At 35.5% G+C, this 16,294-nt stretch overlaps 1 protein-coding gene across 2 annotated transcripts in view; it reads left to right on the top strand.

Moving 5' to 3' along the window:
• nkain2 (sodium/potassium transporting ATPase interacting 2) overlaps positions 1–16,294 on the top strand; it is a 162,622-nt gene that overhangs the window by 119,030 nt on the left and 27,298 nt on the right. For both annotated transcript variants that reach the window (XM_016469325.1, XM_016469326.1), the window contains exon 4: positions 2,907–3,107. In XM_016469325.1, coding sequence (XP_016324811.1) covers positions 2,907–3,107 — 201 coding nt within the window. The remainder of the gene's footprint in view (positions 1–2,906; positions 3,108–16,294) is intronic.

The following is a 16,294-nucleotide window of genomic DNA, read 5'->3' as shown; positions in this document are numbered from 1 at the left end:
GACGCGAGTAATAACCTCCAAATACATCTAGCCAAACCCGCGCTCACTCCGTCTTGTATGCACGCAAGCATGCACTGTCATGATCTAATGCACTGTAAATGCCGGATTTTTACAAACAAATAGGCCTACCGGAACGCAAAAAATTAAAATCATTCCTTCAAAAATTCAAAAAGTCTAGAGGTGTTTTTGTACTTTGTGTGCTTGGATGACAATTCAGTCAAAGCTGTGATTCATATTTTGCATCAAGATGGCCATTTATGTCCATCATTGGAGCGTGATACATGTGTTTCTGAGGACAAACAAGGCTTTTTCCCTAAACTGCTATACAATGGGTATTGATTTGGTGGAAACAAATCAATCCAACCATTCAGGTTCTTTGTATATGTTTTAATAAGAAGCGAGGGCGCACCGAGGCCTCGGTTTGTATTCTGCAGAACGAGTAGTGCTACGCCTCCCTCTAAGGAGGAGCAGGGCTTATTCAGGGTAGAGTTATTCAGGAGTCTTTCAGATGACCAGTGTCATTCTCACGCTGAGATAGACACTGCAGTGTGCGGTTGGGCAAGTCTTCAACAAAACGTCTGCCGTTAGTGTGCATTTTGAAATGGATTAAAAGTTCTTTATCACATCACCCACACTGGCTGGGCATACAGTGAAGCCATTTACGGAGGCGGCCGAGTGATTGATCCTCCAGCCGCCTTTAAGAAAACATAATGGGGACTGTGACTCGTGCCCCTCAGATGATTCACTCTGCCTCAGAAAACACTGGAGGCAAGTTTTCGACAAATGCTAAAGAGCTGCTTTTTTTAGTATGGATATTTAGTAGCAGGTATCTTTTTGTTCTTAAAAACTACTATAATTGTTTTTTTGTTTTTTGTTTTTCTTTTAGTTTTTCCTTTTTTTTTTTCTAGAATTGACATATTTACTTCTTGAAAGTTTGGGCCAGAAATATTAAAGTAAAAATATGTATATTATTATATAAAACATTTTTTTAAATATATATCATTAACAAATAATAAAAAAAAACATTATCATTAGGCCTATATATTTTATAAATTATATATTTTTTCCTCATACACAGCATATACATAAAAAAATAAAAAACATTATTATTATGTATTATATATATATATATATATATATATATAATTATTGTATAAATATCATATATATATATATTTGTTTTATACTTCATTATGTATTATACACTATTATATGTTTATATATTTATATGTATATTTATATAATTTTCTAATGTGTTTGCATTTATTTATTTATGTACCTTGCAAAGGAATCACATTTAATACCCATGGCATTAAAAAGTTTGATTGCTTCTGTTGAATGGAGAGCACTGATTAGACATGAGTCATCAATATGGAAGAGAGAGACTAAATTGTAGAGTAAAAATTTGCTAAAGATTCATTTTGTCAGTTTTTAGTGGTGCACTAGCATATAGATGACCTCAAATCTAAATGATTTGGAATGAAAGTCAGAAAATTCTTATCTTTATTTCTTTAAGCACTTCTTAAGACTACTTCTAAGCTGTTTTTCTAAGCTTCAGGTTCCTACATGAATAGCACACTCAGTGCCAAGCTTCAACACTTGTAGGACCGGAAATCTGGCTTTAAAATGCACGATCGCTGCTCTTTAGAGGGATTTCTTGGAGCACTCGACTCGTACATCACGTTTATGCAGGCATGCATCTGTAGGTGTGAGAGTTAGAGCTCTGTTTCTTTCTTTCTGCTTTGTGTCTAGGCTTGGCGTGTGTTTCTTAAGACTGATGGATTTGTTTGAATATGTTCTCTGCGTACTTGAAGCCCTGGTGAATAATCCTCCACTCGTGTAACTGGCATTCACTCAAATGACCCAGGATATTGCAAACACTTCAGTCACCAGCGTGCAGATCATTAAGGCTGAAAAATGGCACACAAAAGTGAATTTGGGATTTGAGAAATGTGATTTCTTCCGCCACTTGATTGTGGAATTAATCTCATGCCACATTTATAAGTATGTGTTGGCTGGTTATTGCTCTGTGAGCCCCTTTGATGTCTCGAAATTAACCACATAAGAGCCACTTAAATAATTGCGCCTCGAAATGTTAAAAAGCTTCTAACTGATTAATAATACAACAAAATACAAGCCCTTCAATGGCTGCTAGGGATCCCATTTCCAGTGTCAGACAACGTCTGACTTTTTAAATGTAGGGTGAATGTGTTACACTGATCGTGAGCCAGAATATATGATTATTTTAATATAAACAAATGAATGAAATCATAAATTTCTAGAGGTTAGAATGTGAGGCATCTCACTAGAGAGAAATGCCTTGCTCTCTTAGCTGTCAATAAATGAGAGTGGACTGGATTTAGCTTGATTAAAATATTCTGGAGTGCTTGTTATTTGACCCACATTGTTAAATAAGTCAGCATTCAGAGTATTACATCTTGTAAGCTTGAATACATAATTGAAATTACTCGATTGCCAGAAAATAGACTAACTTTACCATTTTTAACCCTCTGGGGTCTGAGGGGGTTTTTTGGGCCCTGGATAAATTTTGACAATGCTTTTTTTCAGTTTCTTATAAACATATTAATGGCTAACGTCTGATTACTGTATTCAGCACAAACTGTGCTACAGTAATATATAATCAGCATGTTTGTGCAAATTTGTATTTCTGAGAAAATGAGGTTTATGAGTGGTTAGTGAAAAACGAACATTTTTTAAGTCACTGATGATCTTTGGCGTTTGTTCTGAATATACTCATAGTTTTGGCGCCATTCCACTGTTCTCTGCATTTCGGTGAAACAGAAACAGAAACATTGATAACTGATTATTCAGAAACCATAAATATCACTTGAATGTAGGTAATATTTAATAAAGCTTCTCTTCTGACTCATTCTTCTCTCCTGCAGGACACAGACCTGATTATGACCTTCAACATCTCCATGCATCGCTCCTGGTGGATGGAGAACGGCCCGGGGTGCAGGGTGACCCCAGTGACCCCTCCTCCCTCCTGGGCCCCGGAGGACCATCGCTACATCAGCATCGCCGGCTGTCTGCTGGAGTACCAGTATGTGGAGGTGGCCCACAGTTCCTTGCAGATTATCCTGGCTGTGAGTACAGTCTAATCCTTTACAGGCTTTTCTTTCCTTTTGCTGTGCTTGCGATTGCAGCTCCTGGTATTAAATATATATAGTCCTTTATTATGTGTCTCTTCTGATTGGTCGGTCGTGGAATTCTGAAGTGAAATATGGGTGTACAATGACAGCTAAACTGTATAATTGACTGTTTCCCCATGGATAAGAAGCTCTGGTTTAGAGTCAAATTCGGTAGGTGTCAGTGCAGTGCATTTGTTTTTGTCTATTTAAAACGTAACCAGTTGATTACACCAAGTCTGTAAATAACGGTTCAAGAAATGCTTCTGAATATGAGACACATCAAGAAGTTTGGCCAGGCTCCAGTGTTGATATTGCTTGAATGCGGGTTGTTAATAGGAGCTCAGCATGCTGCCTTCCTCCGAGTCTTTATTCTTTATCTCTTGCATTACCTGCGACACCTGCTTCTACCCCCCTCAACAATAGGGCCTTTCGCACTGCTTTAGTTCCAGAACTAAATATACAGTACTAAAGTACTGGGACGATTTTGCACGAACTATTTCCCAGTAACATTTAAAGGGTTGCATTCGCACCGACATTGTTTACTAAGAAGTGACGTAAGCTGGTCGACAGCGATGTCATTTGTGCGCGGTGTTCAACAACAGAAACAAAGAAGAACAACATTAACAACAGGAGGATGGAGGACGCTGTGATTGGAGCTGTTTTTGTTGTGTCTCACGGGTTTCACAATAAAAGTCGACGTATACGTAAAGCGATTGAACGGAAATGAGGACTAAGAATCTCCAACGACAACTGGCAGTGCTACATTTGCTACAAGTGCTGCTCCGGAGTAGGAGCTAATTTGGTTCTCGAAAAAGGCAGTCCGGTACTAAAATCGCACCCAGTTCCGGCGGTGCGAAAACGCTAAAAAGTGGGTAGTTCCACAATTAGTTCTGGTACTATGAAAAGGTTCCCGCGGTGCGAAAGGCCCTAATCAGCGCCTCTAATGCAATAGTGAAATGAACTCCCTCAAACGTGGATACAGCAGCTCTCTGATTACAAGCCTGTACACGACTCTCCCTCTGCTTTCATTCTCATACACCGAAATCTAATTTATTGCAGTTTTTCCAATGCAACATGAAATTAGAATTGACCCTGTTGACTGCATGATTCATCAGTGCATGTTATTGAACTCTAATGTCCTTTGAGTTCTAACCAAAAGATTTTTGTTTTCTGTTGATGTAACCAAGGCCGTAGGGGCAAGGAAAAAAGTTAACCAATAATATCAGAGCCTACTTTTCATGATCCAACCAAATCCCAGTGGATGTAGTGAAGTCATACACGTTAGTTCGAGTTAAATATTATGTTTCATTAAAAAGGTATCACATCAAAAATGTTAAATGGGTAGTTGACATTAAATTTCAAGTAGTGACTACTTGAAACTACTACTAGTTTCTACTCTCTATTTAACCTTTTTTTCTAATTCTCATGTACTTTAGCTGTTGGAGGGATGGCCTCACATTTGACTCTGGAATACTTTGGTATACAGAGTTCATGGTCGACTCAATGACTGTGAGGTGCCCAGGTCCTGTGGCTACAAAACAAGCCCAAAATCATCAGCCCTCCACCAGCATGCTTGACTTTTGGTATGAGGTGTTTGTGCTGATATGCTCTTTAGGTTTTCACCAAACGTGGTGCTGTGCATTATGGCCAAACATCTCCACTTTTGTCTCGTCTGTCCAAAGGACATTGTTCTAGAAGTCTTATGGTTTGTTCAGATGCAGCTTCACAAATCTAAGCTATCCTGCCATGTTCTTTTTAGAGAGAAGAAGCTTTCTTCTGGCATCCCTTCCAAACATGCCATACTTGTCCAGTCTTTTTCTAATTGTACGGTCACAAACTTGATAATTTAGCATGTTAACTGAGGCCTGTAGAGTCTGAGGTGTAGTTCTTGGGTTTTTTGCAATTTCTCAGAGTACTGTAGGGTCTGACCATGGGGTGAATTTCCTGGGACATCCACTCCTGGCAAGATCGGTGTCTGTTTTGAATGTCTTCCACTTGTGAATAATCTTCCTCACTGTGGAATGATGGACTTCAAATTGTTTGGAAATGGCCGTATTATTCTTTCCAGATAGATGGTAGCAACAATTGCTTCTGTAAGATCATTGCTGATGTCTTTCCTCTTTGGCATTGTGTTGACACACACCTGAAGGCTCCAGACGAGCAAACTGCCAAAAGTTCTGCTTTTAAAGAGCTGCTCACACTTGCTGAAGATCAGTTAATGAAAGGAATTTGATTAGCAGTGCCTGACCATTACTTACCCTCTTAATTCCTATGTTAACAAGTAAGGGTGTCCTTAGTTTGTCACACATGGCTTTTCCATTTTGGCCTAGTTTTTGTTAAATAAATAATGACAAGAGTGTGATATGTCATGTGTTGTTGTTCATCTGAGGTTTAATTGTCCAAATTTTAAGACCTGCCAAGGTCCAGATGATTTTTTATTATGTCCTGATACGGTGTCCTTTCTTTCTCACATGAATGTATATATACAGTATATATGTATGCATATATATATATATCTTAAAAGGTCATTGTAATTAGTTAAATATATTATCCACATTTTATGTATTAATTATGTTTTTATTTCAATTTATATATTTTGCATGATCATATTCATTTGTATATGACAATAAATTATTGTTATTATTATTTTTATTATTACTACCACTACTACTAAGAATTAACAACATTGTTTTTAAAATAGTTTTACATGAAGTAAGGAATGTCACTACACAGGAATTCCCAAAAGAATTTAATGACAATTACCAATTCAATATATATTTTAAAATCTTGATGTTAAAAATATAGTTGATGTGTTAATGATCATGTTATTTGTCAACTACCCAAATGCACTGAACATTTTATTTAAAGACATTTGTAAACAATGTTTGGATACTGATGTCATGCTTTTAGCGCATAATATCTCAAGTAACATGAGTTGCGCTGTGCACAAGAGCTTTTCTTTGCAATGCCGGTATACCTTATCAGGTGTGTCAGGGGGACAGAAACTTTAATGGTGACCACCGGTGTCTCATAAAGAGCTGTAAGAGAGCACAGGCAGGTATCGGCTCCATTCACCCCGGTATTTATAGACCTTCCTCTGTTACGACTGATGTTCCTGTGGATATATTATACAGCGAATAGCAGAGGAGAAAGGCAGCTGCATGTCTGTGCAGACAGAGCGCCTGGTGGGAGCTTTTAGTGGCTTTGTGGTGCCCCTTCTCCAGAGAGGAGAGCAGGAACCGCTATTCCCTTATTGATGGTCTGATCTCTATTTTACTGCAGGAAGCTATGTGCAGTTTGGGGGCAGGGCTATACACCCATAGGTAGATATAAAAGATCCCGATTTCATTTTTTTTTCTCCATTTTCTTGTAATTACAGACCTGAAGCTCCTTGTTAGTTTGCTTGAGTATGAGATAATCCCAAGGCTGCTGAGGTGTTTTATAATGACTTCACACATGCCATGTAATTAGGTGTGTGTGGATGAAACAGATCTGAACATGGCGCTGTGGAAATGACAATATTGAAGCACACCTGCTTCCCAAGGGAGCTTCACCTTCTGACTGTATACCTGAGGGATTTTGTCTTCAGGTATTTTTAAACTGTTCCTTATGATGAAGTACATGATATGAGAAGGTACTTTTGAGACTGCCAAAAAGCTTGTCTGAATAGATATCCTTTATTGTAGGGGAACATTCTCTAAACATAAAGGGAACATTGTAGATACCTAAAGAAAACTTTCCTGGATAACCAACAGAGAAAACACATTTTCCCAGAAAGTTTTTTGAACTAAAAATTGTTTACTGGGTATTTTACAACAATGAAATTGAAATAAACAAATGATATAATTGAGACAGTTGATGAAATAGTAGGAGTATAGAGCTATGGAATGAATGTCGATGTCTTGGCCTTGTTGGAAGAATTTATTACAAAATGTTTAAGTTCGTATTGAAAGCTAGAGAAAGTCGCCATTTGCCCTCCATTTAATTTCACTGCAAATAGTCCATACTCTCTCAATTAATATGAGCTTATAAAAGGTCATAGTAATTATAGAAATATATTTTCTACTTTTTTTTATTAAAGCTGCTATACAAATTAAAATAATTATATATATATATATATATATATATTAATAATAACATTAATAAAAATAGAAATATAATAATTTTACATATAATAATATATTTGTATAATAATATTTATCATAACACAATCTGAATTCCCAAAAGAATTGCATGTCTGTTACCAATACATAATGCACTGCACATTTAAATCAAAGCAACATTTGTTGACAATATACTGAGTATTTTATAACAATGAAATAGAAATAAAAATTTATAGAAATGAGTCAGCTGATGAAACAGTAGGATTATAGAGCTGTAGAATGAATGTGGATGTCTTGGAAGAATTGAATATAAAAATGTTTGAGTTCATATTAAAAGCTTAAGAAAGTTGCCAGTTGCCCTCCGTTTAATTTCATTGCTGTCTAGGAGATATTAAAGAGATCTCATTTGTGATTTTTCTTTCCTATGGGTCACAATGCACACTTTCATATGCGGAATAAGAAATATCGTTAGGGGCTGTCAGATATTATGTAGGAAACCGTTGAAGTCATTGCATGTTCAATAATGCTTAGACTTCTAAACACAGAAGCTGTTACAGTAGGTCAGTGTCAGGAGAACGCATGGTGCCAGGATCAATATAACAATGATTGAATTAAGCTCTCTCTGAAGCATTGAAAGGGACAAGACATATGTCTGTGTCAGCAGAAGTGCTGAGTCGAGTCCCACCGCTGGCTGCTGAGACTGTTCCTACGGAGTGTAAAACAATATCAAGGCCTGAAGTTTATTGCTAGCATTTTCTTCATGGGTGTCTCTGCGGAGAGTCACAGTTTGGGTAGTTTCTTTGAACCCACCAAGCTGAGACAAGCTAACATTCTTGAATGTCCAATTTATTGAACTTTTTTTTTATGGTTTTCATTGTTGTGACATGGAACATATTTGTTCAGTAGTGTACAACATATGGATGGATATCAGTCCCGTACGGGCATTTACTAGAGATTTTTTAAAATGTATTTATCAGTGTTGAATATATAACCTCCGATATTTGACAATTAATCGCTCATGCTCATTTCCCCTATTTTTACATTTAGATTACTTTTGCATCATCTAATGCTCATTAAATCTTAATAAAACTAAACATGGTTAAATGTAATCTTTAGCAAATCTCAGTATGAATATCCATTTTTCATGATGCTGTGTTGCCTGCGTTCACTTGTAGCAAACAGTGGATTTTAATTTATAGTGTTTTATTTTTTGGACAAAAATGTATAGAATTGTAATATTAACCATTAATCTTTAATTGTGCATAGAAATAAAATAAATTTTTGCTATTACCCTTTTATGTTTTTTAAAAAAACATAATTTATTTTAATTTACTAAATTTGAATATATTTTAAAATGTAATTTATTCCTGTGATGGCAAAGCTGAATTTTTAAAATTATTCTAATATGCTGATTTTGTGGTCAAGTATTTCTTATTATTATCAATGCTGAAAACGGTTGTGCTGCATAATATTTTTGTAGAAACGGTCATACATTGTATTTGAAATAAAATGCAATTTAATGCATACTTGCTGAATAAAAGTATTCATTTCTTTTTATTTAAAAATCGTAAACTCACCCTAAACTTTTGAACTGTGGTGTATATATTAATAGTAATATTAGTATTAATATATTTCATGTCCATTTCTTTATATATTTGGTAAGCAGCTGTGTAATTCTCAGGATAGTGTACACTCAGCCAATCATTTATTGCAAAATAGACTCTTTCAGAATGATACAAAATAACAATTTTAGCGATAATGACTGTATGTGTCAGTACATTATCCATTACATAATATTTGCTGTTTAAATCTATTTCATTCAGCAAGATTCAAAAGCATTTGTCAAGACTGTCACAGCTCAGGCACAAGTTTTTCCAGAGATGTATCTGCAGTGTAGCAGAAGTCTTTGTCTTGCCACTTGTTTAAGCAACCAGGTGACCTCAGATGCTTGTTCATAATGTGTTTTCTCTGGAAATGTCTTTGTTTGCAGCAACATCTTAGAGAACAAATTCATAATTGGAGCTGGAAATATGTGCCAGTGCTGTTTTGCCACCTCACAACATGTTTCTTTATGTTTCAGACCCTCCCCAGATACACAGTTGTGTCTGGATGCATAGACAACGTTTTCAATCATCCCCTCAAGCTCCCAGATACATAATGATTGTCTTTGTTCCCCACACAGAAATCGGGGTGTTGAAAAATGGACTCGTTCATTATTTTCTCCTAAAGCGAATAAGTGCCTCTTTGATCGGTTAACTATGGAGACAACCGCTCTCTCGCTCTCTCTTCCCACTTCTCATTCTATCTAGCTGACAGGAACACAATTGATCGGCAAATTTTGCTTGTCTTCTCTTTCACTAAAACACAGTCATTTGACAGAACACAAAGTGTCCAATAATTCCTTATCTCTTATTTATTAATGACAATAACCTGAAGGTTAATTCGATTCAGTAATATGGAGATGGATTTGGCTTGTTGAAAGGGCGTTGATGTGAACTACAGTAATGACAGCTCGATCTTCACACACACTCAGAGATATTTATGTGGATTACAGAGGCATCTGGGAGGCAGTGCTGTCATTTCACTGCTAGCCAGCCACTTCACGCTTTTTTTCCAAACGGCACCTGCAGCAGGCTCAGAGACGCGCCTTCGGTCCCATTGTTTTCCCACGTCAGAGCAACAGTGCGGCACCTTCAGTTAATTAGGTTTCTCTCCCAGCCGAAATGGATGTGGAGCCTTCGACCATTCATTTACAACCATCTCAGACATTAGTAAGGCTGCATGCATCATTACACAGTAAGGGAGCGTCAGTCTGAAAGTAATTAAGTAGACTTGTATGATAATGAAAGGCCCGTGGTGTGAGCTAATATCGGAATTCGCTTCATGATAATCCTCCTCTTAAGCTTTCTGTCATTGCAGGGCCAATGCACTGAAATTAACATGCATTTCTTCACCTGCAGAAAGCTATATCCCTTTCTGCATGTTAAAGAGCACATTTGCAGGCAGTCATATACATTATTGTTCAAAAGTTTGGGGTCAGTAAGATTTTTGAAAGGATTTATTACTTTTATTCAGTAAGGATGCATTAAATTGATCAAAAGTGACAGTAAAGGCATCTATAATGTTACGACAAATTTCTTTCTATTTATCAGAGAAACCTGAAAAAATGGGTCATGTTTTCTATCAAATATTAAAGATGACATTGGATGCCCATTTTCCACAAATTGGTATGATTCTTTAGGGTCTTCAAGAAATGTCTGCAGCATACATTGGTTAAAATTTCTCAATGGTCGTGTAAAATAATTTGGTGCATTTTGGTGCATGTCTCTTTAAATTCTGCTCAGAAAATCAAAACGCTTGATAATTGAGACTGTTTAGGTTTTCTGGGGATTAAAAAAAAAAGGAGTGAATGGATTTTTATCATTGTAGGGTGGTTGTGTCCACACACTGCAAAGACACATTATATGCAAACACCATGTAAAAGTGGATTTTGCATCCAGTGGTCCCCTTTAAGCAGTGCAACGATGATTTCAACATTGATGATAATAAGAAATGTTTCTTGAGCACCAAATCTGCATATTATAATAATTTCTGGTGGAAAGACTGGAGTAATGGCTGCTGAAAATTCAGCTTTGCCTTGACAGGAATAAATTACATTTAAAAAAATATTAAAATAGAAAACAGCGATTTTCAATTGAAATAATATTTCACAATATTACTGTTTTACTGTATTTTTTTGATCAAATAAAGAGATTTCTTTCAAAAACTTTAAAATTCTTATTGAATGGTTTGATGTTGAATTCAAGAAGGAATAAAAATGGACTATTTATAGTCTTAAAGGAAAAAGTGTTCAACCAAAAATAAAAACTTTATCATTATTTCACCCTCATGTAATTTCAAACATGTATACTGGTATGAAAAGAGTTTTTTGTTAATACAAAGAAATTGAATGGGATCCAATGTTGTTTTGGACTCCACTGACATTCATTGTATGGACAAAAACAGTTAAAACATTCTTTAATATCTTATTTTGTGTTCCACAGAAGAAAGAATTCATACAGATTTGGAATGACAATAAATGATCAAATAGTTTTTATTTTTATTTAATTTATTTTTTGGTGAAATATCCGTTTAGAATTGTAAGTAACGTCTATAGCATAAAATGCATTGTTTCATATACATTACAGTAAAATAGTTTGCAAATGCTGTTTCATGTCAACTTCAATATACAGCTGTGTAGAGCGGGATTGTGGAGCAGTTGGGCATTATTAATGGATGCACAATGTGAAAGAAAAATGTAGGACCTGGTTAAGTTTGTTTATTGTTAACTTTTGGAAGATTTCAGATCAGATTTATGTGGCAGCATTTGCATGATGTATTTCCTCATTTGAAGATGCCACAGTGGACTTCAAACTTATTTCTGAATAACCCTTCTGCAGACACCAACTTTGGAGGTCCTTTAGAGGAGAGTGTGTTAATTTCCTCGAGTACGCGCTTGTATCTGCTGCTGCTGCTTGCAACGAGTGCATTGTGGGAAAGAGAGAGAGAGAGAGAGAGAGGAGAAGAGGGGAAGAGAGCACCGATGGTGGGATAATACTTCTCATCTGTGATTAATGCTCTCTCCCTCACCTCCTGCCCCGAGTACTTGTGAGGTCTGTTGTGTTGCTATCCACCAGCCTCTGCAGTGCTGTAGACAAGAGGAAGAGGAGACGCTTTTGTCCCTACTTGTGTCATATGCAGAAAATAGGACTCACCTGAAACAAAACCTTTTTGTATGGAAGCTTATTTCTGCCACAGAATAAAAAATAAAAACGTTTTGGTCTCACAATTTAGACTTTTTTTCTTGCAAGTCTGAAAAAAAATTCTGAATTGTGAGATATAAACTCAGAATTGTCGGGGGGAAAGCCAGAATTGTGAGAATTGTGACAAGCTTTTTTCTGCCTAGGACTTAAAAAAAAAAAAAAAAATGGGTAATCACGATTTTCTCCCAATTCTGACTTTTTTTTCTTGCAGTTCTTGCAGTTCTGATGTAGACTCGCTGTTGTTATAAAGCAGTTGTTCATATCATGCATTATGTGTTAAATTGCATGATATGAACTCGCAATGCTGATGTTTTAACATGCAATCGCAAGTTTATATCCCATTTCTGCCGAGGATTAAAAAAAAAAAAAAAAATGGGTAATCACGACTTTCTCACAATTCTGACTTTTTTTTCTTGCAGTTCTGAGTCCATATCTCATAATTCAGACCTTTCTGTTCTCAGGATTGAGAGAAAAAATTGAGATATAATTTTGAGATATAAACTCAGAATTGCAAGATCTAAGCTTGAAAAGAAGTTAAAATTTAAGATGTTAACTCAAAATTCTGAGAAGAAAAGTCAGAATTGTGAGATATAAACTGAAACTGAAATCATATTTCACAATTCAGACTTTTTTCTTGTTATCCTGAGTTCATATCTCAGAATTTAGACTTTTTTCTGACATTTCTCTCTCAATTCTGAGTTCGTATCTCACAATTCAGAATTTTTTCTCCCAAGTTTGAGAAAATTCAGAATTGGAAGATATAAAGTCACAATTCTGAGAAAAAAAGTCAAAATTGCAAAATGTTAACTCACAATTCTGCAAAGAAAAGAATTAAACACGAAAAAGAAAAAGATATTAACTCAAAATTGCGAGAAAAAAAGTCAGAATTGTGAGAAGTTTGTTTCCACCAAGCAATAAAAAAATGTAAGACGCATTTGAGACTTTTTATCTCACAATTTGTATTTTTTCGCACATTTTTTATATCTCGCAACTCTTAGATTTAAAAACTTGCAATAACACTTTTCTTCTCAGAGTTGAGAGAAAAAATCTGAATTGTGAGGTAAAAAGTCACAATTATTTTTTTATTCCATGGTTCCATACTTTTATACTACCATACTCACCGCAAATGTACTGAAATAGCATACGCCTAACTGACATTCTCCACAGGAGTCCTTTTGTGTGGTTTAGCTGAATGACTGGCTCATATTCATTTTCAAGAGTCCACCTCTGGGGCGCTGGGAACTGTTCCTGGGCAGATTTCTCCTTCACAGTGAGAGAGAAGGAGAGAGTATTGACAGCCAGTTGGCCAAACCCCTGCTCTCTCTCTCTCTCTTTCACACAGTCACTGATATGAAGGGGAGTGCGGGGCTCTCGTATGCATGGATGCATCAGCAAATGAGCTGTGTCCAGCACACCAGAGCAGCACTGATGTGGCAATGCCCTGGGATCTGCCTGACCATGAGCAGACTGTGTAACCAAAAGGAGTTTCCAATAGACGGTCTAGTCAGAAGACCTGCTCTCGTTTCAGGGTTGTGCACCCTTCAGAATTGAATTGAGAATGGCTTTTAAAACTTTCAAATCAATTTTTGAATTTGAATTAAAGTCCACCCAAAAATAAAAAATTCTGTCTCCATTTACTCAACCTCATGTCCTTCTATTCTGTGAAATAAAAGAAGATGTTTTTTGTTGAATGCTGGTAACTAAACAGTTTCGGTAAGTAGCTATTTAAATGTGAATGTAAGGAAGTAGAGTGAAATTCAATAACAGTGACTAATTTTTAACTAAACAAAATAAGTTAGTCAGAACGATTTTTTTATTAAGTGCTACATCTTCCCAGCCAAGAAAATACTAACAAGAAAATGGTTTTGTTACCTTTTTACCCTTTTTTTATTTCCCCCTTGTTGAGAAGATCCCGAAAGTTTCATATCTGTTTTCTATTTAAAAATATAATTTACTCTGTGATGGCACAGATGAGTTTTCAGCATCATTACTCCAGTCTTCAGTGTCACATGATCATTCAGAAATCGTTCTAATATGCTGATTTGGGTTTCAAGAAACTTATTTTTGTTATTATACCATTTGACAAATATAAAGGACAGCATTTATTTTAAATAGAAATCTTTTGCAACATTATAAATGTATTTACTTTCATAGATAGATAGATAGATAGATAGATAGCCCTTTATGTGACTACATAAAATTGTTCTATCCAATTAAAAATACAGTAATTCATAATTATTTATGTTATGTATTGTTTTGCGTATTACGTTGTTGTCTTAGCAACATGTTTACATTAGACTTGTTTAAAATCAGCTTGTGTGAACATTTAACTAAATGTTACTGCCTTCATTTATGGGGCTTCATTGTTGCTTCAGAAGGTAGTTATCTATGTAGACAGCAAGTCAGCTCACTAGGAGCTGCAATGAGAGCTTCAGTACCTCATGCGATTTGCTTTTTATTCATCTTGCATGCTGTTTTAAATATTAAATACCATCTCTATTACACAGACTTTACAGTAATGATAGTGAGCAGCTTCAGGCAGCTAAAGCATGTGGACTATGAAAATTTCACATCATGATAATCTCTGCAATGTGGGCGCTGGGTGTATTCTCATCCCTGGTGCTTACCTCCACATCAGCTGTCATGGCTGTGCAGCATGACATATGCTAACAGTCCCTGTTTGTGTCAAGCCCCAGTCTCCGTTCTCATGCAGAGGATTGTAACAGGCCTCTACTAAGATGACTGGGTCATGCCAGGTTTGTAGGACTTATGCTATCTTCTGACAGCTGGTGATTTTGTGTCACCTCCTTTTCGTTATTATACTTGTCTCAAACCTGCGTGCTTCTCAACAGGCAGCCGTAGCCGGAGTCCAACCTAATGAAAGCCTCTATTAGCAGCTTCTGAGAACGTTAGCAGTGACTGTCATAATCAATCAAGCCTTATTTTGCATCATCTTATTGATGTTAGGGTTATCATTATGCTCTGCAGGATTGTACTAGGGCAGGGTGGTATAACCAAAAACAAATCTCTTAATTATTTAGGCTATTTAGTGTATCTTGATACAAGTTTGATTGATTGATTGATTGATTGATTGATTGATTGATTGATTGATTGATTGATTGATTGATTGATTGATTGATTGATTGATTGATTGATTGATTGATTGATTGATTGATTGATTGATTGATTGATTGGTTGATTGATTGATTGATTGATTGATTGATTGATTGATTGATTGATTGATTGATTGATTTGTTTTTTTGTTCGAATTAATGTAATATATATATTTACTTATTTTAATTAACTAATTTATTTTAATTCTTTTTTAAATATTTATTTTAATGAATGTAAAATAAATACATTTATTAACTTATTTTAATTAACTAATTCATTTATTTAAATTCGATTTAAAATATTTATTTATTTTTATTGTAATTATTTAATGTAAAAGAAATACATTTATTTACTTATTTTACTTAATTTATTTATTTAAAATATTTTTTTAAATATGTATTTATTTTATAGTATTTATTTAATGTAAAATATATATTTTTTAATAAATCAAGAAGAACAGCTACCAAGATTCAAGAAGTGTTTAATGCTGCGAGGTAAAATAGAATTGATATTCACATATATATCATTATTTAGTATTATTCAGTAAACAGGAATAATAATTTTTTGCTACTTTTTAAAGTTTAGTGACTCTATTAGACGCTCAGCAAAACTAATATAACGGGGGAACTTAACGGTCAAATAAAAAGCAGTAATGTTGCTTAATTTTACATTAGCAGCAAGATCTTCACAAATATATTGTGAATATATAGCCTTAATTAGTATGTAATTTTTTAGTTAGGAGCATTGATCCTGGGTCCATTAGTGTCAACACTAAATGAACAAGCTTTCTTGATACGAGATTTCCTCAATTTCTTATACCCCGCTTAAAGCTGTTTGTATCATATTTGCCTTATTAATAGCCCCACTTTTCTGGGTTTTATGTACCTTTTTCATAATTAAGCTTGTTGATTGAGCGGTAGAATTTGCATAACCCCCTGTGTGCTAACAATTCTCCCAGTGCAGTGTCTCTTAAGATGCATTGAGGGAGATCCTTGCTCGATTTTCTCAGTGTAGCCGGTTTAATACTGCTTGCTTTCTGAATTCTCAGGATGACTGATTGGGATCCCAAGCTCGCACATTTATTTCAACAGCTGAACCTAGCCGTGTCTCACCTTCTGCTGTT

This window comes from Sinocyclocheilus anshuiensis, unplaced genomic scaffold, assembly GCF_001515605.1.
Source record: "Sinocyclocheilus anshuiensis isolate Anshui unplaced genomic scaffold, SAMN03320099.WGS_v1.1 scaffold776, whole genome shotgun sequence".
NCBI classification, from domain to species: Eukaryota; Metazoa; Chordata; class Actinopteri; order Cypriniformes; family Cyprinidae; genus Sinocyclocheilus; species Sinocyclocheilus anshuiensis.
Note: the sequence above shows the minus strand (reverse complement) of the source record. Positions and strands in the feature narration are given on the sequence as shown.